At 50.3% G+C, this 22727-nt stretch overlaps 3 protein-coding genes across 4 annotated transcripts; 2 read left to right on the top strand and 1 right to left on the bottom strand.

Moving 5' to 3' along the window:
- The first annotated feature begins 300 nt into the window (after positions 1-300).
- On the top strand, positions 301-7690 carry ZFPL1 (zinc finger protein like 1). The gene is made up of 8 exons (XM_033174849.1): positions 301-319; positions 872-1010; positions 1983-2094; positions 2521-2714; positions 3279-3354; positions 3843-4022; positions 4888-5017; positions 5838-7690. The coding sequence occupies exons 2-8, from the start codon at positions 909-911 to the stop codon at positions 6022-6024; spliced, it is 981 nt and encodes a 326-aa protein (XP_033030740.1). The 5' UTR covers positions 301-319; positions 872-908; the 3' UTR covers positions 6025-7690.
- TMEM262 (transmembrane protein 262) lies at positions 7604-11225 on the bottom strand. 2 transcript variants are annotated; one of them, XM_033174850.1, is made up of 3 exons: positions 10981-11225; positions 9426-9525; positions 7604-7853 (listed from the first exon to the last, which is right to left on the bottom strand). In XM_033174850.1, the coding sequence occupies exons 1-3, from the start codon at positions 11152-11154 to the stop codon at positions 7777-7779; spliced, it is 351 nt and encodes a 116-aa protein (XP_033030741.1). In that variant the 5' UTR covers positions 11155-11225; the 3' UTR covers positions 7604-7776. The 2 variants fall into 2 exon arrangements, with proteins under 2 accessions (XP_033030741.1, XP_033030742.1); XM_033174851.1 differs by having other exon boundaries at positions 10993-11225.
- A 467-nt stretch (positions 11226-11692) lies between these two features.
- Positions 11693-21829, top strand: VPS51 (VPS51 subunit of GARP complex). The gene is made up of 10 exons (XM_033174845.1): positions 11693-11884; positions 13003-13132; positions 13396-13542; positions 13808-14027; positions 14577-15321; positions 16290-16505; positions 18141-18359; positions 19382-19503; positions 20246-20333; positions 21420-21829. Exons 1-10 carry the CDS (start codon positions 11693-11695, stop codon positions 21678-21680), a joined length of 2340 nt encoding a protein of 779 aa, XP_033030736.1. The 3' UTR covers positions 21681-21829.
- The last annotated feature ends 898 nt before the right edge of the window (positions 21830-22727 follow it).

Below are 22727 nucleotides of genomic sequence, written 5' to 3'. Positions count from 1 at the left end.
GCGTCCTCCCCGGAAGAGACGTGGCAGCTGGACCAACAGGCGAAGGCATCGTCGCCCCCCTCCCTCCTCCTCCTCCCGTTCCGTCATGGCCACGCCTCTTCCCCGGAATCCGTGAGTATTGGCGGACCCTCACGCGCGGTCGGTAAATAAGGGCTAGGGCGCCTAGTGATCGCGTCATTCGGACGCCTGGGTTCCTTTCCTGGTGGAGGGCAGTACTCCTGGGTTCCTGGCAGGGCTGGGCTGCAGAGCAGGGCGCCCGGATCCCCTTCTGAAAGAGGAGCGGCAGTGGGGCGATCACTGCTCCTGGGTTCTTCGCGGGGCGTGAGCGTCGCTGGATCCGATTCCGGGCGGGGCGGCGGGAACAGATGTCTGTTGCAACTGCTGGGATGCTTGGCTGGAAGAGATGGCATGTGGGTGGGGGGAGAGAAAAGCTTCTGTGATTTTAAAACATCCCAATCTTGAGGGTGCTTTCGTGGAGATATCTCCAGTGCGCCTGGGACTAACTTGGGTAGTATTTGTGTGGGCAAAGTATTGCAGTCTCCGTGGGCTGATTCTGGTATAGCTTCTCCATAGAGCATGAAATATCAGGGAAATCAACAAGTCTAGCTTTTTCTGCTTTTGCAGCGCCATGTTCTTCAGTGTTACCTGCTGTGTTTTGAGGTGGGAGGTGGAGGGGAGAGTGCAAATGTTGTGGGAGCATTCAGATGGTGGCAGTGTAGATTCTGGACTCTGCTAGTGAGGAACCTGCAGGAATTTGAGCTAATGATGATGACTTGGGGTGGAGGTTGTGTTTTGCTAATCTTGTACCTAGGTTGGGTTGGAAAGCCTTCATCCAGGCAAGGCAGTAATCCCTCTTTCTTTCCTTGCCTAGCTTCGTTTGGTCCTGAGTTGGCACTGCATTTGCCATCATGGGGCTTTGTAAATGCCCCAAGAGGAAAGTCACCAATCTGTTCTGTTTTGAGCACCGGGTGAATGTCTGTGAGAACTGCATTGTTGCTAATCATGCCAAGGTAAATGTATTAAGGGTGAAGGGTTTAGACTGGGCTAGAGAATTCCCTTTAGCCAGGAGGCAATGTAACCTTGGGAAAGGGGGAAAGGGGGATTTTAGTTTCTCGTCTTTCTCCCTTTTCCTGCTGTTGTTAGAAACACGAAAGCAGAATGTTGAAAAGTATTTGCCTTTGTGATGGGGTGTGTGAGAGGAACCTGCATCATTCAAGATTTTGGGCTAAAACTCCCACTAGGGGCACACGGGGATGGTGGGAGTTGTAGCTCGAGGGCCACGGCACAATCTCCCCCTTCCCTCAATTGTTGGTTTATGCTACCTTTTCAGCCTAGCTGAGGACTAATTCTGCACAGCAGAAGTGTGATGAAGTGCCTCCTGGGCATTGACTTCTATGCTGTTCAAACATTTGATGCAGAAGGGTGGCTTTTTGTTGCCCTTATCATTAGCCTTTGTTGGCTTTTTTTTACTGGAGCTTGGAAAGTGGGTAGAGGGAATAACCTAGAACCACCTCTGTATCAACAGCTGCTAGGGCTAAAAGAGCCAGTCCGTATGATCTCGGTCAGTCGTTCCGAGGTTTTTTTCCAGCTCTCCTGCCCCCTTTTATTTTTTTAACTTTTTGACAATCTGCGTAAAGCTGCAGTTGCACAAATGATATCACCATAATATGTGATTTACTTGTACATAATAAAGAAATAGGGTTGGTTCTGATTCAGTTATGTGACTGTCTCCTTCCTTCAATTCCACCATTTCCTAAGCACCCTCTTAGTAACACCTACTCTGTACCAAGTTCAGACCTCTCAGACACACAAAAGTAGGCTGTGTTTTCCTTTGGGGATCTTACTAGACCTGAGCCTCTTTAGAAAACTGTTATTGTTACCATTATCATTGTTACCAATATCCTAAAACTCTGGTGCAACCACACTTACCCTGAGCCTAAGTCCCTCTTGCCAAGCATTTGCCTCTCTCTTTCTTCTTCTAGTGCATTGTCCAGTCATACCTGCAGTGGCTTCAGGACAGTGATTACAATCCCAACTGTCGGCTGTGCAATACACTTCTTTCCACTAAAGAGACAGTCCGGCTGGTCTGCTATGGTAAGTAAAAGTTCTCTATGTTCTCAGGTGTGACATCCATCCATGAAGCTAGGTCTAGGCTCTGCAAGCAGTAACTCTGCTAAACTTAGCAAATTGTCCTCCTGAGGCCATCCAGAAAATGCCCACCTTCCCTGGACCTTGAAATGCCACTGCAGCAACTTTAAAGTTGGCTTCATGCAAATAGAGAGGCAGGAAAATGTTGATTGTGGAAAGAGGGTGGGGTGTTTGTGGGAGATGCACCCTACTCCGAGTCTCCCAGAAACCTGTAGTTGGTTAAGGCTACTGGGAGGGGGAAACTACAGTTCCCAGTATTCTTTGTGGTAAATCATGTGCTTTGTATATTCTTTAGCTGTATGGTGTGGTTCTGCCCTATTTGTCCCCATGCGAAGGTTCGCCCTAACAGATCCCCCACCCCCGTTCCTGTAGATCTCTTTCACTGGTCCTGCCTCAACGAGATGGCCAACCAGCTGCCGAAGAATACTGCCCCAGCCGGCTACCAGTGTCCCAACTGCCAGGGCCCTGTCTTTCCACCAGCCAACCTTGTCAGTCCAGTAGCATCAGTACTGCGAGAGAAGCTGTCGATGGTGAACTGGGCTCGGGCTGGCCTTGGGCTCCCTCTGGTAAGAGGCAATTCCAGCATTTTTGATTTTTGCTCCTTTATTCTAAGGAGGGCTGATTGGAGGCATAAGAAAAGCTTGGTTGGATCAGGCCCATCTGGTCCAGTATCTGTCACCGAGGCCAATAGAGCATAGCTATGAATGATTTGCCTAGAGCCTGCTGCCAGGTAGAGAGGTTCTTGCTGTTTTTAGCTTCTGGGATTGTCTTGTGAGGAGGAAATAAAAGTGATGCAGCAGCAGATTCCCAGATGGCAGTTCCCTTTTTCCTTTCCCCTCTCGGGGACTGGACCAGGAATCCAGTTCCGTGTTTCAGCATGTGGAAACGGTTCTCACTTGGGTAAATTCATGGTGTTTGTATCCGTGGACAGACAGACATATCCATGGAAGTGAAGGGTCAGCTTCAGGGCATCTCTGCAAGCTGGAAGATGAACTTCAGCCAGGCTTGCTGGACTGAAGGTGCAGATTCCAGGGCCAGAGGACTTTCTGTACCCACCTGCACATTTATGCCGCCTGCTGTGGATTTTCCTAACTAGCCTTAAATCTGACTTCTGCTTTCATTCTGCTCAGATTGATGAAATGGAGACAGTCCAGGAGGCGGAGCCTCATGACACCACAGACTACACAGATTGGTCCAGCTTCACCGGTGAGTATTGCCGGAGTAGGAGGAGCCAGGCACCGTGACAGCTGTTCTGTCTCTTGGCTGCTGGTCCCACCCCTCTCACCCCCTCTGACATAACTCCTTTTCTCTGGAGGCTTTGTGAGTGCAGAGCATTCAAGGTGCCCCACTCAGGGAGACAACTGTGTTTAGGAACTAACTGGGGAGGGGGGCGGCATTTCGCAATTCCATTCCCATTGGGAGATTTTCTACCCCTCTCTCCCATGAGCATTGCAAGCAGGAAAGTTGGGGAGGGGAGGTTATCCTCATAGCAGCCAGAATCTCTGTGTTGGGTGGAAAGGAATTCCCGTGGCCTCACACTGAAGACCTTGCCCCTTGAGGGAAGGGGCATGGCCCTGGTGACCCTGGGTCTCTGGCCTAAACTTGTGAAGAAGTGCCTCAAGCGCATGAACCAAGCCTGCTCTCTTCCAGCCTTGCCTCAATGACCTCTCCTCTCTTTCTCGCCCCATATCCAGTCCTCAACTCAGAGGAGGCTGTGCAGCAGAGCCCCCATTCGGCCTTCTCTTATAGTCCAAGCGCAAGCTTCCCCTCCTCCCAACAACAGCAAAGCATGAACAACGGGGCGGTGCAGGAGCATCAGCACACGGTCATCAGCATGAATGCTTTGTCCAATGACCCCGTCACCATTAACGCAGGTAGGCACACATTTGGGGGGCCTTTCATCCAGGGGAGGGTGCCTGGGGGGGGGGAAATAATACTATCTCCCCCGCGATGGAACGTGGGCTGAGGAAGAGCATGGGGCCTCATGCCTTTTTGCTTTCTGCCTTGCTGCTTGTGGCCTGTTGTGAAGCTGGCAAATGAAATGAAACTGGCAAATGGGGGAAGCAGGGAAAGGAGAGTCTTCCCATCCTGCTGATGCTGCCAGTTGGCAGGTAGATATTTAAGATGGACAAAAGGAAGAACTTGGTACAGCACAGACCACACATAGTTGGATACACACCCGCCTTCTTCAGGGGTCTCCCTGCTGCTGCTCTTTTGTTTATCTTCTCCTTGTCTCCTTGGGAGTCAGGAGGGCAACCTCACCCCAGTAAGTAGCGCCCCTTGATCAGTGGCAGGAGCCAGAGGGTGCTGCTCTTCAGTTCTGCAGTCCCCAGGCAAGCGGCAAGTTGGAGCCAAACAGTTTTCTGGCATGGAGGGGCAAGGCAAGCAACGAGGAGGAGAGCCATGCCCATGCCTGGCACGCAGGAAGTCCAGGTTTCAATCCCTGCTGGCATCTCCATTTAAAAAGATGATCAGGGAGCTGCAGTAGCAGCAAGAGGTGTTGGGAAGGCCATGCCTGCCTGCCTGCCTAGAGGGTCAGTTCTGTTGGTCAGTGTGTGCAGAGGCAGCAGCTTTTGGCTCAATGGGAGTCTGAGCTGGGACAGGGCAGCTTCTGGGATGCCCCCTGAGCCATCCTCATACATATCAGGGTTTGTAAAGTGGGTTAGACCTTTTTCGTGGGGGTGGATGGCCTTTTTCAACCCATCTTCTTTATGCCATTATCTGCTCCTTTTCTGGCAGCCTCCTCGCCACGGAAAGTGTATGACACCCGGGAAGGCGGGGGCAGCAGGGCTTCCGAGGCTCGCGTGGACTTTGACGAAGACAAATACCGGCGGCGGCCAGCGCTTGGCTGGCTTGCCCAGCTGCTCAAGTAAGTTCGGAAGAAGCTGCAACCATTCAGAGTGGGGCTGGCCAGAGACACAGGGGCCTCCTGTTCCCATGGGGCTGTTGTGGAATCTGGAATGCTTCTATACAGGCTGGCATGAGAATGGTAGAGAGACCAGATACAGCAAGAGTCTGGGCTTGTACTGAAGGAAGGGCGGGAAGCTGTGCTGTGGTGTGTATGCAAATGTGGGCACGGGCACACACACACACTCTTGTTTGTTTGTTTGTCTGTCTGTACCTTCAGGGCAGTACTGCCTTCACATTTTCAGACACATCATTTGGGCTATGATGTTGTGCAGGAAACCAAATTGAGCCTCACAGACTGAGCTCTGTTTAGCCTTGATTCCAGATCTTTCTCTCTGTCTCATCATCCCTGTTCTGAATTGACTCCTCCTTAGAAAGTGGAGAGAGCTGAAATCCACCTAGCAGGCTGGGAGGCACGAGGTCTGTCTCTCGCCCCAAGCTTCCCTCCGTTACCTTCTGGATACCCGTCTTTTTTATTTGAGCTTATAAAATGTTTAAATCAAAATATGTTCAACCTCCCAATTGCTTTCCCCTTCCCCCCACCTTAGATTGTGCCACTGAAAGCAGGCACTTATTTCTTTAGCCTACTTATTAAGGAACCCCTTCCAGAAAATGCATTGTTCCTTAGTATTCTGTCCCTAATGCTTTCCTCCTCAGCTATGTCCTCACAGTAGCTCAGTTAATGTCTAGAAGGAGTTCACAGTGCACCAGTTTGGATTTTGCCTCTTCCCTGCTTGGAAGGACCTCATGCTAACACTTTCTCTCCTTCCTCTTGCTGTCAGGAACCGCTTCAGCTCTAGGAAGCAGCCCCGCTCCATGATGCAGAGGTTCGTCATCCTCCTCCTAATTGGTGGAATTGGTTTCCTCACCCTTGTCATCATCATGATGAAGGTGGGACGGGCATCTGCCGACCATGACCCCAACTTGGACCCCAAGTTCAACCCACACATCCGGGTTGGGCAGGAGTGAGTGGGGGGGCAGCCTCTTCCCTGCTGGGCTCCCTTCTTTGTTCTGGGCTCCCCTGCCCACTCCTGGAGAAAGTTGGACTGAGGAGAGTCCTGGAATAACTCTTTGGTTGCAATCTCAGCCCCTCCCAGGAAGAAACAGGTGACCATGGCCACTCCTGACAGCTTGGACAAAGAGACTCTGGTGAAGGAGTCACACTCTTCCTTCTATCTTCTGCAAACTCAAACTGGAGCTGGGAACTCTCTTTTTGCATTTTGGGGGGCCCCAGAGAGCACCCCACCCCCTTCCTGCTGTCATCCAAATGCCGGGATGGTCACAGGCGGGAGAGGCTCACTTTTCCTGGGCATTTCCCCATGACACTACAGAGAGGAATAACAGTTCAGTGATCTGCATCTGCTTTTTCTGACTACCACTCAATGGAGTACCCCTAGTCTTCCTCCATTCACTGATGTGAAATGACAGCTGCTGAGTCAGCAGAGGAGCTCTCTCGCTTCCCCTCCCCCCCCCCGTCACACACACACACACACACCAACCCCCTATGTTTCATTGGCTTTCTTTTACTGAAGTGAAAAGCCCATCCTCTTCACTCAGCTTTTACTAGCAGCTGAGATACTCTCTTTTGTTCTTCTCAGCTTTGATGTTCGCAATTATAAAGGAACTATGGAAACCAAGCACTCCCCACGCACCACTGCTCCCTCCCGATGCCCTGTAACAGTGTCGGTAAAAGAGTGGGACCAATTGGGGGGTGGGGGTGGGGAGGAGTTTCCTCCCTTTGCCCAATTTGGGGTGGGAGGGGGTTTCAGTAATAGGCTGCTGCTGCTTCAGACCCGCCTCGGTGCTTTGCTGTGGGCTACCTGAATTCCAAGAACATAGGGAAGCCCTACTTTGATCTTTTGGTCCTGGCAGGGCTGGTGCGTGGGGGCCCAAGCACTTTACCTAAGGCAGTTGTTTCTCCAGCACAAGGGTCTGCACCACCCCTGATAGGTTTCCTTAGCACAGCTGTAGTCCCAAAGAGCAGGTGCCTGCTTCTTGCACAGTCCATCTTTGCCCTGTCAAGTGTGCACCTCTCAACAGGGCGTTTGCAGCTGGAGAGAGCACTAGGGAGGAGGGAGCAGAATCCCCCTTACCACAATACTCTGGCAGTAATGGAGACGTGGATAAATGGCTCATTGTCAGCTCAGCAGAACGCCGAAATAACACAAATCTAACTGAAAGCCGGCAGCACAAGTGTGGTTTGTTTTTGCTGCTTTAACGGTGCAGTGGCTGGGATCATGGGTTCCATGTTAAGTTTATTGTGGCAAATGTGATGCCTGTGTACCATCATATAAAGAACTGAGTTGGCCTTGCAATCCCAAGCACCATCTCTATCTACACATCCACCCCCCAGATCTCATGCTGCAGGGCTGGTAGCAGTTGGGTGATCCTCAGACCCTGCTCTTCAACTGAGAGGTGCAGCTTGGAACAGGAGTGGGGCACACAAGCCTTCCCATGATCCCTTGCAGCAAGGAAAGTTTATTTGGAGGTGTCTGACTGGTGCTGCCCCAGCAACGTGACTGTGTGGCTCACTGACCACCTGATTCTCTCTTGGTGAAAATACAAGACTTTATTACACCTGAAGCAATAGACCTGTTTGTTTGTTGGTGTTCTATTAAACTCTCTTGGTTAACCCCAAGCTGCATTTGTTCCCTCCCTTCTTCCTTTGAGGCAAACTGGAATAAGCCTGGGGAGTGCCCCCCCCTTTTTGAGAATCGCTGCTTAGTACTGTTCCTCTCTGTAATCAATGGTGGCATAGTCCATGCTGAAGCGGGCAACAAAGGCGACAAAGTTCAAGGCTGGGCAGAAAGGAGAGGAAGGCATCAGTAATCATTTTAGTACAAACACTGTTTTTTCCCAATTGAAAGATGGACATCTGAAGTCTGACATCCTCCACACAACCTAGGCAGATGAGTTCTTTCACAGTTACTTGTGTGCTACAGACACGCAGGCCCATTGGGAATGTAGCGCTAAACCATGGTTTAGCTCTATGGTTATGAGCCATGGGCTTGCATATTTCCCCTTTCCCTCTCCTTTGCTGGTGTGGCTTCTATGAGGAAATTGGAAGTACCCACTTTCAAACTATTTAGAATTCCTTATTGCTTCTCAGTTTGGCGGAACTCTGGTTAGCTTAAACTGTAACCTGAGAAGCTGCCTCATACAGAGTTAGGCCATTGATCCACACAGCTGAGTATTGTCCCCCTCTCCACTGATTTGTAATAGCTCTCCAGGGTTTCAGATGAGGGACGTTCCCAGCCCTACACGAAGATGCTTCCGGGGACTGAACCTAGAACCTTCTGCATGCGATGCAGATGCCCTGACACTGAGCTGCAGTGTTAATAAGCCAGGACCACAAACTAACAACTTGATGGTGGCAGGACCATAAACTCTGGCTTTGATCCTACATTTCAAAGCAAAAGCAGAAGCTTCCAGTCTCTTCACGGCTTTGGCAGAGGAGACTCGTTCACAAACCACTAACATCACTACATGCAGAAAAGTATGTTGTGGCAGGGGGGATGAAAGCCCTGATGGAAAAAAGTGACTCCACTTCTCCAACACACAGTGGGGGTGGGAGGGGCCCACTGCCTTGAAGCAAGCAAATTTATGCGTTTCTGGGTATGAGAAAATGTGGAATGGCCGACAGCAGCCTGGGAGGTCAGGGGAAGCCCTCACAGAAGTTGAGCCATTTAGTAGGGAGTTTGGGCTAGAGGACTGGGGCTTATGTCTGGGAAGCATCAGGGAAAACGTTGCTATCTCAGGGCCAGGGTTGGCTTCTGCTGAGACATGAGGCGGAACCTTCTCCTTTGCAGCGAATGTGGCATTCCTAACTAGGCCCACCTCTTTCCACCACTGATAATCCCAGCTGAAGGCCCAACCCTCTGTGCTGTAGCCACATTCTTCCTCCTCTCAGGGTTGGGTTCTTTTTGAGGTGGCTCTTCTGACTTGCAGATGGGGACCCTGTGAGTGGATTCCTTTTGTCCTGGTTCATTGGCTAGAGCTGAAGCAGTGGCTAGAGCTAGAGCAGGTTTTCCAGTGTGCATTTTTCTATGGAAATCTGTTTCATGAGCTTATTAGTAGAAATCAACAGATGCCAGTAAGTATTAAGCACCCGTGGACAATTTTAGTGTTTTTTGCTTAGTTTACTAAATAAAAGCGAAATAAACCTGCTAAATTAGATCACTTTTTAGATCCTCAGAAACTGTTAAGATGGCAAAATAATAATTTAAAAAACCCTGCTCTATGGAAATTGCCCTAATTTGCACAAAAGATTCCAATTCAATATTTCCCAAAAAGCTCACATCACTGGGCTTGAAGGGAGCCCCAGAATATGTGGCAGGTCCCCATCCCTCTAGTTCCCCAACTCGCCTTACCAAAAGATGTCATGGCAATGTACATCAGCACATCGTCGTCCGCTTGTAAGGTGTAGATCGCTGCCAGCAGTGCCCAGTAGAAGCTGGCTGTATGTGAGGTCTGCAGAAACCAAAAAGGAGGAGCAGAAGTGATATGTCTTCAATGATGGAAAGGGAAAAGTGGGAGAGGGGAATCCTCTCTATACTCTGATGCACTTCTGTCGGTGGAATTAAGATGGAAGGGGGCAAATGGGACACTTTTTAGATGCTTATTGCAAATGCCCACTACATTTGCAGAAAAGTTAGCTTAGAATCCTAGACCACATACCCCAAATCTTTCCACATCCATTTAATCTGGAGTGAGTCTCAGCATGCTGGTCATATTCAAGAACTTTTTTCATTAATTTAGAGTCAAGGTTAACCTTCCTGGTTTTCTATTTGCAATGCTGAATGCAGATCCAGCAGTGCATAAAAATAAGTGCCCCCATGACCACCAAGGGCTAGTCAGGATGTTTAAAACCGAGACAGGTAGAAGGAAGGGCGAGACCTACAGTGGGTGACTGGCAATATTTTATGTATTTATTTTCTTAGCGCTATTTTTATATACTGCCCAATAACAATAGAAACATTTAAGATATACATAGTAAGGGCAAGAATATATAATGAAGAATAACAAAATTCCACCAACAGAGAAACATCAACCTCAAACTCAAGAATATTTTAAGAGAGTTTTCAGGATTTAATTTTTGAAAGAAAGAGTTGATGGTGCTGGAAATATGGCAAAGGAGCTTGTCTGTTTTGGCAGAGCAGTCTACAACTGAAGTGCTATCACTTCAAACTGACCATCTTATCCTGCTTGAATTTGTCTTGTCCCCTTTTAAAACTGTCCAGGTCTGTGCTATCACCTACATCTTATGGTAGTTAATTCTCTCATTCACCTGTAACATGAGAGCCAGTGTGGTGTACTGGCTAGGGTGCTGGACTAGAACCCTGGAGGCCAGGGTTCAAATCCCCCCTCAGCCAGTCACTTCCTCTCAGTCTAACCTACCTCACAAGGTTGCTATGGGGGTTAAATAGCAAGGAGAAGTGTGGATGCCACCCTGAGCTCCTCTTATTCAGTCTTCACTGGATGATCCCACTGGGTTCTTGTACTGCAGGAGAAACTCCTCTGTCCACTTTCTCCACATCATCTACAATTTGACACACCTCTATCATGTCCCTCCTCCATGCTTTTAAACCTAAACTAAAAAGACTCAAGCATAGTGACCTTTCCTCCTAGGGGAGTTGCTGCAGGCCTCTGATCATTTTAGTTGCCCTACTCCACCTCTACAACAACCTTTTTGATAGACAGTGACTTTTGAGATTTGAAAACACAAATTAATGCCAATTAATTATGAAGGGACAGTGTGTCAATGTCCATCCTGATGGGTTTGGTATTTATGCACCAGAACCCATCCATTTTCTGCAGTCGCAACCACCACCAGGGAGTTTTTCTTGTGTAAGCCTCTTTGAAATGACTGCCTGCAAAATAGAGGAAATGTGTGAGAGAGACAGGGAGAGAGATAGAGCTTTTTACCAATAGCACTACCGTAAAATGGAAGCTCATGAGGTCCCCCCTTTGTGAGACGAAGAAGTGATACAGGTCACCAATGAGAACACCTGTGTGAATGATGAGCATAAGGATAGAGCCAATGGTGTAGATGACTTTGCTTGGGAAGGTGATAGTTATGAATGGATCCTTCCAGCTCATCCTCTCTATGCCCCTCTGCAGTTGGCTGCTTCATTGATTTAGGAGAACCCTGAGGAAGGCAAAGCACATTCTGAGAGATGCAGATCCTGGCCTGCTGAAGTCATAGAGACCCAGAGGTTCCAGAACTCTTGGCCTGGGAAAAGGCAGCCACGGGCAAGAGAGCGCTGGGGTGCAGCAAGGTCTCTTTGGAAAGCCAAGTTGAGGAAGAATAAGGAAGAGGGAGTGTGCAACCTTTCAAAGTCCCAGGAAGCCGGAATCCTTGATCCCAGAACCCAGCAAACTCTCAGCATGCCAGGCTGCTTTCCTCAAGCTTCAACCAGCTGCAGGAAGAGCCGGAAGCGGAAGCGCTTCAACAAAACTTTATTGAGTGCCTGTCTCCATAGAGATGAAAAGCCCTTCCCTGGGCCCGGCCGCAACAAAACTTTATTGTTCCCGGAAGTTGTTGCCGTTGACCGTTGCCGCCATCCCCTCTCCGGTCTCCCCGTCCTTCCCCCAACCCTCACCCCACGGCCAAACACGCACTCATACGCAGCGGGTCATGTCGGCGCCTCAGGCGGAGCTGGGCCCCGAGGGCGCGGGCGGCAAGCGGAGGCCGCACGGGATGCTGAAGCTCTACTACGGGCTGCCGGACCCGTCTGGGGAGGCGTTGGCGGGACCGGCCAGGGGGGATCTCGGGGGCCCCACCGACATAAACGGCCCCCACTTCGACCCGGAAGTCTTCCTCACCAAGGTGAGGGGGGGCGGGCGGGCGGACACACCCTCCGCGCCTAGAAACACCCTGCCCACTGGCGAGGTCTCCATGGCAACCCTCCCTGGGCCGGCTGCACCGTCCCGTCTCGAGCTGGCCTTTCCCCAAAACTCACTTGTTCCGGGAAATGTTGCTTTGTTTTCCCAAAATGCTGAACACCTTGAGCTGAGTGTGTCTGGGCATGAGCAGAGTGCCTTTTGCCTCGAAGGGTTAGCATGTTCACAGATGCAGTTTTCACTCCGCGCAAAAGATCTCAGGGTTCCTCATGGTGAAGGGAGCCGTCTGCTATTACTGAAGCAATGGTTCTGAGAACAGAGTGCCTCTGGTAATCTGCAGAGTGCCATCTCCAAAGGATGCCAGACCTGGTGGTGTGTTGTGGTAAAGAGACTAAGCTATGACTCAGCAAGTCCATAAGAGGATAAGGAGTGCATAAGGCTACTGGCCCATCTAGTCCTATTCTCACAGTGGGAAGCCCCCAAGCAGGATTTGAGCTGATAGGCTTATCCTCCCCTGTTTTGGCTCTCACTTCCACCCTGAATTCACTATGTGTTCCTTGGTGTTGGCAAGCCACTCCCTCAGCCTCTGTCTCCCCAACTGCAATACTGGGGAGTAAAAAAATAATACAGTAGTACCTCAGGTTAAGAACTTAATTCGTTCTGGAGGTCCATTCTTAACCTGAAACTTTAGCTAATGGGGCCTCCCACTGTCGCCGCGCCGCTGGAGCACAATTTCTGTTCTCATCCTGAAGCTCTTAACCCAAGGTACTATTTCTGGGTTAGCGGAGTCTGTATCCTGAAGCGTCTGTAACCTGAAGCGCCTGTAACCCAAGGTAATCTCCTTCTAAAAAAATGAATAACCCAAACAAGCATGCGTATCGGTGGTGTGTTGCATTTCACTTGACCTGCCTTATCCAGAAGTCAGACTGTTCCTCTGTTTAGCCCAGCAGCTGGTGATCCTTTTGAACCTAAAGGCTTCTGTACACAAAGCAAGGGCTCAACGATTAAACTGGGGGGCGGAGGAGTGTTCACAAGGATAGCCAGAGGAGCATTGGCCAAGTTCAGTTTGCTGCTGACAACACCCATCTCTATTGTGTGTGATAGCTGCGAAAAGAATGCCCCCTGGCCCAGCTGATGGACTGTGAGACGGACATGGTGAAGCAGATCCGATCCTTGGACAGTGACATGCAGACTCTAGTCTATGAAAATTACAACAAATTCATCTCGGCCACAGGTAACTGGAAGACTTGGGGGGGGGGGAAGGTCCTGGGAAAGATATATTTGTGGTTCACCTCCCTCCTCCTGTTTATTATTTAGATCAGGTGTGGGGAACCTGCAACCCACAGAACTTCCCCACTCAGCCCTCAGCTTCCTCCCCATCTCAGCCCCATCCTCTGCGCAGCCAATCAGCTTAAACAGACAGCTTCTGTTAGTGCCAATGGAAGAAAATGCTTTTGAAGCAGACTCTTCCTAACATTCTCACGTTCCATTCTTCAGACACAATCCGTAAGATGAAGAACGACTTCAAGAAGATGGAGGATGAGATGGACTGCTTGGCAGCAAACATGGCCGTCATCACGGAGTTCAGTGCGAGCATCAGCAGCACCTTGCAGGATCAACACGAGCAGATCACCAAACTGTCCGGTGCGATACCTCTTCTCTGACTGCTGCTAATGTGCGGCAAGGGTGTCAGGAGCCCGTTGGAGCTGATGCAAAGATGGCTGGGGAGGGGGCACCAGTTCAGTAGCAGAACATCCACTTTGTATGTTGGAGGCTACCTGTTTAATCCCCGGCATCTCCAGGAGGAGCTTGTTTAGTGCTGGAAGGTGGGGTGGCACCAGTTGGGGTTTGGGGCTCCAAAGCAGCTTGCCTGCCCTGCTCTGACTTCCTCCCTCTCTCTTGACTGCAGGCGTTCACGCGCTTCTACGCAAGCTGCAGTTCCTGTTTGAGCTGCCGGCCCGCCTGACCAAATGTGTGGAGATGGAGGCCTATGGGCAGGCTGTGCGATACTACAGCAAGGCCCGCTCCATCCTCCACCAGTACCAACACATGCCCTCCTTCCGGGGCATCCAGGATGACTGCCAGAAGATTATGGCTGACCTCGCTCAGAAGCTGCGTGAGAAATTCAGGTAGGCAACAGAAGAAATCGGGGAGCCGTTGCACTTGACTGTTTGCTACGAATGGGGCTGTGTTTGGGGAGTTCTTGGGGACTGAAGCAGTGGAGGCTGTGAGCCAGAAGACTTGGCAAAGAAGGGTGGCTGCTCTGTGATTCTGCTGTACAAATTTAGATTAGCTTAACTGTCAGGGTTTCCTTTTGAGGAATCCTGAGGTTGGAGAGGATTCCCCAGACCCCTACAGTTCCCTGGGGGGAGAGAATGGCTGCAGGGAGCCAATGTGGTGCCAGAGTTGGAGTGCCTAATGAGGAGCTGGGGTTCAGGTACACCACCACCCTGCTCAATGCAGCCCTGAAACGTGCTGGGCATACTGGCCCCACTCACTATCTCTCAGACTAACCTACCTTGTAGGATCATTGTGCATTTATGAAATTTCCGGGGGAGAATCTTCCATGTCACCCTGGACTCTTGGGAGGAAGGGTGGGATGAAAATGTCACTTAAGAGGAGGAGCCAGTTTTAAATCTTCAGCTGATCACTCAGAGCCTTCCTTCCTGCCTCTTCAGGGATGGGGGCTCTTGCGCCAAGGACTTAGCGGAGTGTGTGGAGCTGCTGCTGCAGCTGGGTGAGCCTGCCGAGGAGCTGTGCGACGAGTTCCTCTCTCATGCCTGCTGCCGCCTGGAAGCTGAGCTGCGAGCCTTGGAGGCGGAGCTGGGCGAGGGGCAGCTGGCCACCCCAGCCACCGACATCCTGGAGTTCACTGACCGCGGCTGCAACAACTTTGTCAGCAACATGTGCCTGGTGATTGCCTCATACCAAGAGCTGTTTGTAAGCCGGGAGGGGGCCCGTGAGATTGCCGGCATGGCCCACGACAAGCTGGTGGCCTTTGTGGACAGCCTGATGGAGCGCTACTTTGCCCTGGTGGAGAGGCGCATCCAGCTGGAGCGGGGTGTGGGCGACAACTCCCTGCTGGTGCGGGCCCTGGACCGCTTCCACCGCCGCTTGCAGGCTTTGGTCAAGCTCTTGCCCACCTCGCGGTCAGCGGCGGAGGGCACAGAAATCGTGGTGCGGGCGGCCAAGGAGCGCATCCGCCAGTACCTACAGGCCCTGCAGAGCTTCTACCTGGACTGCTTGACGGACGTGCGCCAGTCCTTGGCGGCTCCTCGGCTCATGGGGAAGGACAGCCCCAACCTGGCAGAGCTGCTGGGCACCATCTCAGCCTCCATCCTCAACCAGATCAAGTCTGTGCTCACCTACGTCCACCTCTTCACTGCCAAGGACATCACTTTCTCTAACAAGCCGTATTTCAAGGTAAGGAGAGAGAGAAAGAGATTTTGTTAGACTTTTCAGAGAGAAAGTTGCTTGCTGGAGCCCGGAGACTTGATGCATCACAATAAATAAAAATGCATGGGTGCGCATATGTAGAATTCCATAAGGTAACCCATGGCAACACAAATTGTATGAGAGCCAAACCCTCTGTAGGCTTCATGACAAGACCCTTCCACTGCCACCAGAAACCCCATAAGAAATTCCTCCTTGGGTCCTGCTTTTGTAGGATGGACTTCTCTGATTGTGGGAGAAGCACCCCAGAATATCTCCCTTCCGGGGGTTAAGGCAGAGCTGGGTGTACCCAGCCTCTGTCTCTTTATTTTACATTTTGGGATATGCAACTGCCAGCCTGAAGCTTCTGCCTGCTCTGCGATGGGACCCCATAGCTGCTAGTCCTCATGAATCCCTTCTCATTATGCCCCTCAGCCACTTACATCTCTGAAAGATCCCTGCATTGCTAGGAGTTGGACTAATGACCCTTGGGGTCCCTTCCAACCATACAATTCTATGAAATGTCTGAAATGAGGTAAGGGCTCCTTAACCCTTCTTCCCCAATGTGAACAGCTGTAGTGGCTTCCTGACAGTTCAGCAGCTGGTGGCCCTGTACTTGATCTGTCCCACATAGCTCCAGTCCTGCTATGTGATTTCTCTCTTAAGAAAAAGCAAAGACTCAAAGCTTTCTCACCGCCTATGAGCAATGAGCTTTGCCAGCATCCTCCACTTCAGGCATCCCTCCCGTTTGTCAGTGTCTTGGCTGACCCAGTGAGCGGTCGAGGGACCCGAGGGGCGAACTTGGGCAGAAGGAAGGGTTAAAAAGCCCCTTGGCTCCACCAACTCCCTGCATTGCTGGCCCTGGAATCAAACTGCAGCTCATGTCAAGGCTGGGTGGTTGAGACTTTTTGCTGCGATGCCTCCGACATTCCCCTGTGGCTCTCCTTGCTTTTTCCTAGGGGGAATTCTGCAGCCAGGGTGTCCGCGAAGGCCTCATTGTCAGCTTCATCAAGTCCATCTGCCAGACAGCCCGGCAGTTCTGTGAAAGCACTGGCGACAAGGGGGGCTCCACGCCCCCCACCCTGCTGCTGCTCCTCTCCCGCCTCTGCCTGGACTACGAGACCTCCACCATCAGCTACATCCTCACGCTGACAGATGAACAGTTTCTGGTGCAGGTGTGTCACACGTGGGAGTCATTTCAGGCTTGGAAGACTTAAATGGCTAGGTTGGGGGGCAGAAGGGAGCTGTGTTTCCTTTCCTCTGCTCAGAAGCGAGTTCATTGAGATCTGAATAAGACCTGAGCTGTGCCATTATTCCACACAACTATGGAACAAACATAGGGGTTTGTTCTCTCTCTATATGCAGGTGAAACTCGAAAAATATATCGTGGAAAGGTTCATTTCTTTCAGTAATTCAACTTAAAAGGTGAAACTAATATATGAGATAGACTCATGACATGCAAAGCGAGATATTTCAAGCCTTTATTTGTTATAATTGTGATGATTATGGCGTACAGCTGATGAGAACCCCAAATTAACAATCTCAACTTTGGGGTTTTCATCAGCTGTACGCCATAATCATCACAATTATAACAAGCAAAGGCTTGACATATCTCGCTTTGCATGTTAGACTCATATATTAAACTGCAGTAGCTAATGAAGAAAATTGCTTACATAAATGGACTTTTCCACGATATTCTAATTTTTTGAGTTTCACCTATATGTATACAAAGAATCACATTTTAGACAAGGCAGTTTTCTTTTAGAAACCAACTACCAACAAGGGCGGGGGGGGGGAGAAAACCATTATGCAAGCTCCGTAAACAGGTTTTGGTTTTTTTAAAATAATAAATCTATAACGAAATAGCGGAAGCCAGAACTGTACATACTGTCCCATTTGCATCATCTGTGTGTGTGTGTGGCAGAGCTCGCCGGTTTCCTCATTGCAGAATATGGGGATTGCAGTATGTGTGACTCACGGGACTTTCTCAGCCAGGGGGCAGCCCCAAAGGAGAAATCCTGGCTAGGTTGCTCCAGGCTTTTGGAGGGGTCCTTCCATGTTGAGCATGTTGCTTGGTGTATTCAGGTGTGGGGTGGCGGTGGGGTCCCCCCTGTATCACAGGCCCAGAGTCTCTTTCAAGGGAATTCATTCTGTGCAGAGTAAATACTATTTATTAGAAATGAGTAAGAATTGGGTTTTGTCATTTTGGAAGAAGCTTGAAATGTAAGTATTGTGACCCCTGCATTCCACATGCGTTGGCTGAGAATGAAATGTGTAAACTCCGTTTATGGCACTGGTCCTCATTGCTGCTTCTTTGAAGACTGTGTCAATTAGCTTTCCAGTCACTCCTCAGTCTTTTGGTCACTGCATTGGGTGCACCAGCTGCTTTCCCACCACCCCAGGAAAAGCCCCACATTTCTTGCCTCCTATAAAATGTATACTGTATTTAATTTCTCCAGATGCGGTTCAGAAAGATGTAAATCTCAAACCATTCAGAAATCAACAAAGCCTATCCAAATATAGCCTGTTTAGTATTGGTATGGTGTAGCAGTTAACAGCACAAGCTTTGAGCCAGGAAGCCCCTGGTTCAAATCCTGCCTCTGCTGGGAGCCTGTTGGAGGACGTTGGGCAAACCAGTCCCTCTCAGCCTTTCCCACCCTCCACCTCCAGTTTTGTTGTTAGTGGACTGGCCTGCCTTGTGGCGAGGCCTCCTTACGTATCTAAAAGCCCCTTGAGTTTTCCAGAGCCCCACATCAAGCTGCCAGGTGCCATCCTTTTCAACCTCCTGCTCTGCCTTGCCTCTGGACCAGGACCACTCTCCTGTCACCCCTGTCACTGGCTTGTGTGCTGAAGCCCGGGAAGCTGCCCAGAAGCTGCTGAACCACTACGTGAAGGTGCAAGGCCTGGTGATCTCTCAGATGCTGCGCAAAAGTGTTGAGACGCGGGATTGGATCACCACCATTGAACCCCGCAATGTCCGTGCCGTCATGAAGCGTGTGGTGGAGGATGCCACCTCCATTGATGTTCAAGTGAGCGGAGGGGGAAGTTGGGGGGGGGGTTCAGAAAACCACCCGGTTCCAGCTTCTTACCTTGTCTGTAAATGGAAAAGTCAGCTATGGGGTAAGACAGGGTACCACATGAGGAAGAAGGGGTTGGGATTTGGGGGTTTGTTCCTTTTTATCTATTTGTTTATTTATAATGATACCATGAAAATATCAGTTTCCAATGTATCTATATGGAAAGCACATCAACATTTAAAATCAGTTAATCGTCATGGAAAAATGTATTCTTAACAGGCTACATAGGTTTGGCAGAATAGAAAAGTTTTCAGCAAGCGTTGGCACAGAAGTCGCCTGCTGAATCTCTAGTGGCGGAGCGTTCCACAGGACTGGGCCAATGACACTGAAAGCTATTTTCTTTTTTTGATGTCAAATGAGCCTCACCAACTCGGGGAATGACCAGCGAGACTCCTGCGGATGTTCTCAGTGATCGAGCTGAGAAAAGCTTTGTCGGTCCCTGAGGCACCCTGGACCTAAGTTGTTCAGGGCTCTGTAAATTAATATAAATAGTAAATGGGCAGCCAGTGCAGCTGTTTTGACAATGGTGTCATATGCTGCTTGTTACAGGGTAGGCGTGGGGTGCCAGGGGTCCTCACTGGGAAGAGGGTGTTGTCTAGAAGTGAACAGGCCAAGTTCCCCAAAGAGAAGGGAGCTGGGGCGTCTATCTCCTTGGAAGGCACAATTCTAGACCCAGATGGGCAGAAGCAGGCTGTAGTCACTCAGTGGTGCCCCCTGACTCTTCCAATCTTCCTTTATTTCCCATGGGCTCACGGTGGAAAAAAAGAACTATAATGCCATTATTTTTTCTCTCTGCCAAAAGTGCCCCAGCTGGAAACATGTTTTGTAATGGGCATATTTTACGCAGGAAACAGGACCTGCTGTGGTTTGGCCTTCATCTCCCCCAGCCTTCCGCCCCCAGCTGTCAGGGTGAACCTGTGCAGAGGCTCCTCTCCATTTGACTAACTGCCTCACACGTTACTCTCCCCGCGCAGGTTGGGCTTCTCTATGAGGAAGGTGTGCGCAAAGCCCAGAGCAGTGACTCCAGCAAAAGGACCTTCTCCGTCTACAGCAGCTCCCGGCAGCAGAGCCGCTATGCGCCGAGTTACACGCCCAGGTGAGCTGGGGCGGCAGGCCCGGTCCTGCCTGCTGGACGGGGAGTTTAAATCATCCCTAAGTCATAAAGGAGCAGGCGGGGGCACTGTGTGTATCTAATGAAACCTTGCAAATTGGCCCCTAAGAGTTTCTGGTTTGCAAGAATTGACACTGGCTTGCCTGCCATGGATACCTCGCATAGTTATTGTGTGCCACATCAAAGACCAAAAGAACACAAAAGTGGATCTATCAACTTCCCAGCTTGGGCTGCAGTCCTAATACCTGTTGACTACGTGGCCCAGCCAGCGCTGCATCCCCATCCCTGCTGTTTGCACTGGCCAGGACGGAAGCAGGGTGGGATGGAGGAAAGAATAGCCCTCCTCCCTTGCCTGTGCCAAGGCTGGTGCCACAAAGAGGCCCAGATCAGGCTCACAGCTGCCCCCTGATGGCAGTAGGGATGGCTAAGGATCCAGCAGACTCAGATTCACCCCACCTGCAGAAGGGTTCCTGCTGGCTCCTGCCCGCTGTTTGGGTGGGTACATTGGTGTGCTGCTTACCTTCTGATAGCAGAGCTCTCTCCCTGCAGCAGAGGCTGGTGAAACTGTAGGCCTGGGTGGAGGGAAAGAGATGTCCATCTAAACCCCTCTCCAGCAAGGCAGCTCAGGGGCTGGAGGATAGTGTGCTAGTCTCCTGGGCACGGCCCTTAGCCCCACAGGCAGCTAGCCACTCTGTGTGAGCCTCATCTCATCTCTTCTCTCCCCAAGCGCTCCCATGGATACCAACCTGCTGAGCAATATACAGAAGCTTTTCTCAGAGCGCATTGACATCTTCAGCCCTGCGGAGTTCAACAAGGTGAGGAATCTGCAAGTGGCGTGCTCTGTTGTGCTTCCTCCAGCCAAAGCACGTGGGGTTGGTGGCCTCTCTAGTTGGTGGCCCTGGATCTGCCTCTTGGGGAGATGTGCATGCACCCCACAGGGAGAGGGGAGCCATTGCCGCCCTTACCAACAGATGATGGGAGTGATCTCTAGAAAGGGTAGCTGGTTCCTTTTCTTTGGTTATTGTTAGATAGATAGATAGATAGATAGATAGATAGATAGATAGATAGATAGATAGATAGATATTTCACTAGGGCTGCAGTTGCAGCCTGAACCTCATTCGATTACACCACTCAGATCAGGAGAGAACCGTAATTTTCGCAATATGTAGGGGAGGTGTCCGTTTGGGTTCTCCCTCTCAGTGTTAAAGTCTTAATAGTTCATGGAGCTCCAGTCTGCTTCTCCCCTCCCAAAATGCCTGATTCTCAGCGGAGCCCAGAATCAGAGCTTGTGGTCATCTTGGCACCTTTGCTGAATGAATCTCCTGCCCTCTTTCAGTTTCTGAGCAGCGTTTGGCTGCCACCAGGACAGAGGTGAATCAAGCCTTTATTAAGAAGCTTGTGATGAACATCCATGATGAAGGTCCTTAGTAAGACCTGGCCAGGATGGATGGTTAAGCTTGGCTGATAAGAGCAGCCACATAAGTGCCTTTACTCTTGGGTCTTAGGTGTTCCCCTCTCTATTAGTTTTTTCTGTTTGTAATCATCAAAATTGACACAGCAATGTGTGATTGGGGTAGGAGGGCGAAGCCACAGGCAACGGCATTTGCTTGTTTTGTTGGCACTTCTAGGCCAGGTAGGTTGCAGAACCAATAAAGCAAGTGCAATTTAAATGAAAATCATAGAATAAAAACACAAAACGGCCATGCAGGAGGAAGGGAGGCACCCATCAACTTAACCAAAGGCCTGGCTGAAGAGAGGCAGACTGAGCAGTTGTCCAAAAGCATACAATGATTTCAGTGAGCACCTCCGGGGGAAAGCATTCATTTGGGGCAGGGGCAGGTTTTTGGATCTTCACTCTGCTGTCCATTTTTTAATCCTCTTCATCCTCTTCTTCCACTCAGGTCTCTGTGCTTACCGGCATCATCAAGATCAGCCTGAAGACGTTCCTGGAGTGTGTCCGCCTGCGAACTTTTGGCCGCTTTGGCCTGCAGCAGATCCAGGTGGACTGTTACTACCTGCAACTCTACCTGTGGCGTTTTGTCTCTGACGAGAACCTGGTGCACTTCTTGCTGGACGAGATTGTGGGAAGCACAGCCCACCGCTGCCTTGACCCCGTGCCCATGGAGCAGAGTGTCATTGAGGTCATCTGTGAGCGCGGCTAGGGCACGAGGAGGGGGCTGGATCGGGGGGAGGGCAGCCATGTGTCTGCACTCTTGTTCCTTGCCAGGTACTGGGAAAAGGGGAATGTCTGGCAGGTGAGACCTCAAAATATGTCAATGTGGTTGTGATAAATAAAGAATAACTTAAACCGAATTCACTCGTGAAGGCTATTTTGTTTCAGCAGCAGCCAGGAAACTGTAGCTCTGGTAAATGAGTCACCATAGCTGCTAGAGGGCCGTGAAAATTTGCATCCCAGGCTTTTTAGACTCATCTACCCATGTACTAACTGAAACCCAAGGGGCACAGATGGGTTGCCAGATGTGAAATATATTGGCATTATTTTCGGCTCTCCTACACCGCTGCTTCTCCAAACTGCTGAACTCAGTCCTGGGCTGAGTTCAGGGATTTCATACAGAGAACTACAGTCCTACATTACATGCATGTGACATGCACAAGCTGAAAGGGACATGCAAGATTGAAAGCTTAGGCCCTTCATTTCCCCCCTTGTTGAAACATGTTGCTCTCCCTGCCCACCCTGCCTTGCAAATGCAACTGTGAATAATTTTTTTAAAAAACCACCACTTCTCAAAAAGTTTGTAGGGAAACGGGCTGCTGAGTGAAATTGCTTTCGGGGGGCATATGTGGCACAGAAGGCTGAGAGTTCACCACTTTGGCCTTAAATAAAAAATAACAAAACTGCAGCTGGAAATGCTCTGGAGACAACATTCCAGCAGGGTGACAAGGTACCTTGCCTGAAATTTCCACTTTCACCCAATGATACAAAGTGCAGGATGCCTGCCTGCAGTTATTCTTGGGTAGACTTGGTTTTAGCTATCTTTAAGGATCTGCACACCTAGGAAACGTTGCGCCTGAACTGGCATGGTGGAGGACGGGGTGGGGAAAACAGTAATATCTGCTGAAGGGCCCTCAGGGAATTCCCCCAGTATTTCCCCATTATGCATCTTTCCAAATCACATTTGAGTCAACACAGGCTGTTGACGTGGGGCCCAGAAAGGGAACTGCTCGGGTGGTGTTTATATGGGGCAAGG

The sequence above is a fragment of the Lacerta agilis genome, chromosome 17 (assembly GCF_009819535.1).
Source record: "Lacerta agilis isolate rLacAgi1 chromosome 17, rLacAgi1.pri, whole genome shotgun sequence".
Classification (NCBI taxonomy): Eukaryota; Metazoa; Chordata; class Lepidosauria; order Squamata; family Lacertidae; genus Lacerta; species Lacerta agilis.
This window is presented reverse-complemented; position numbering and strand designations above follow the sequence as displayed.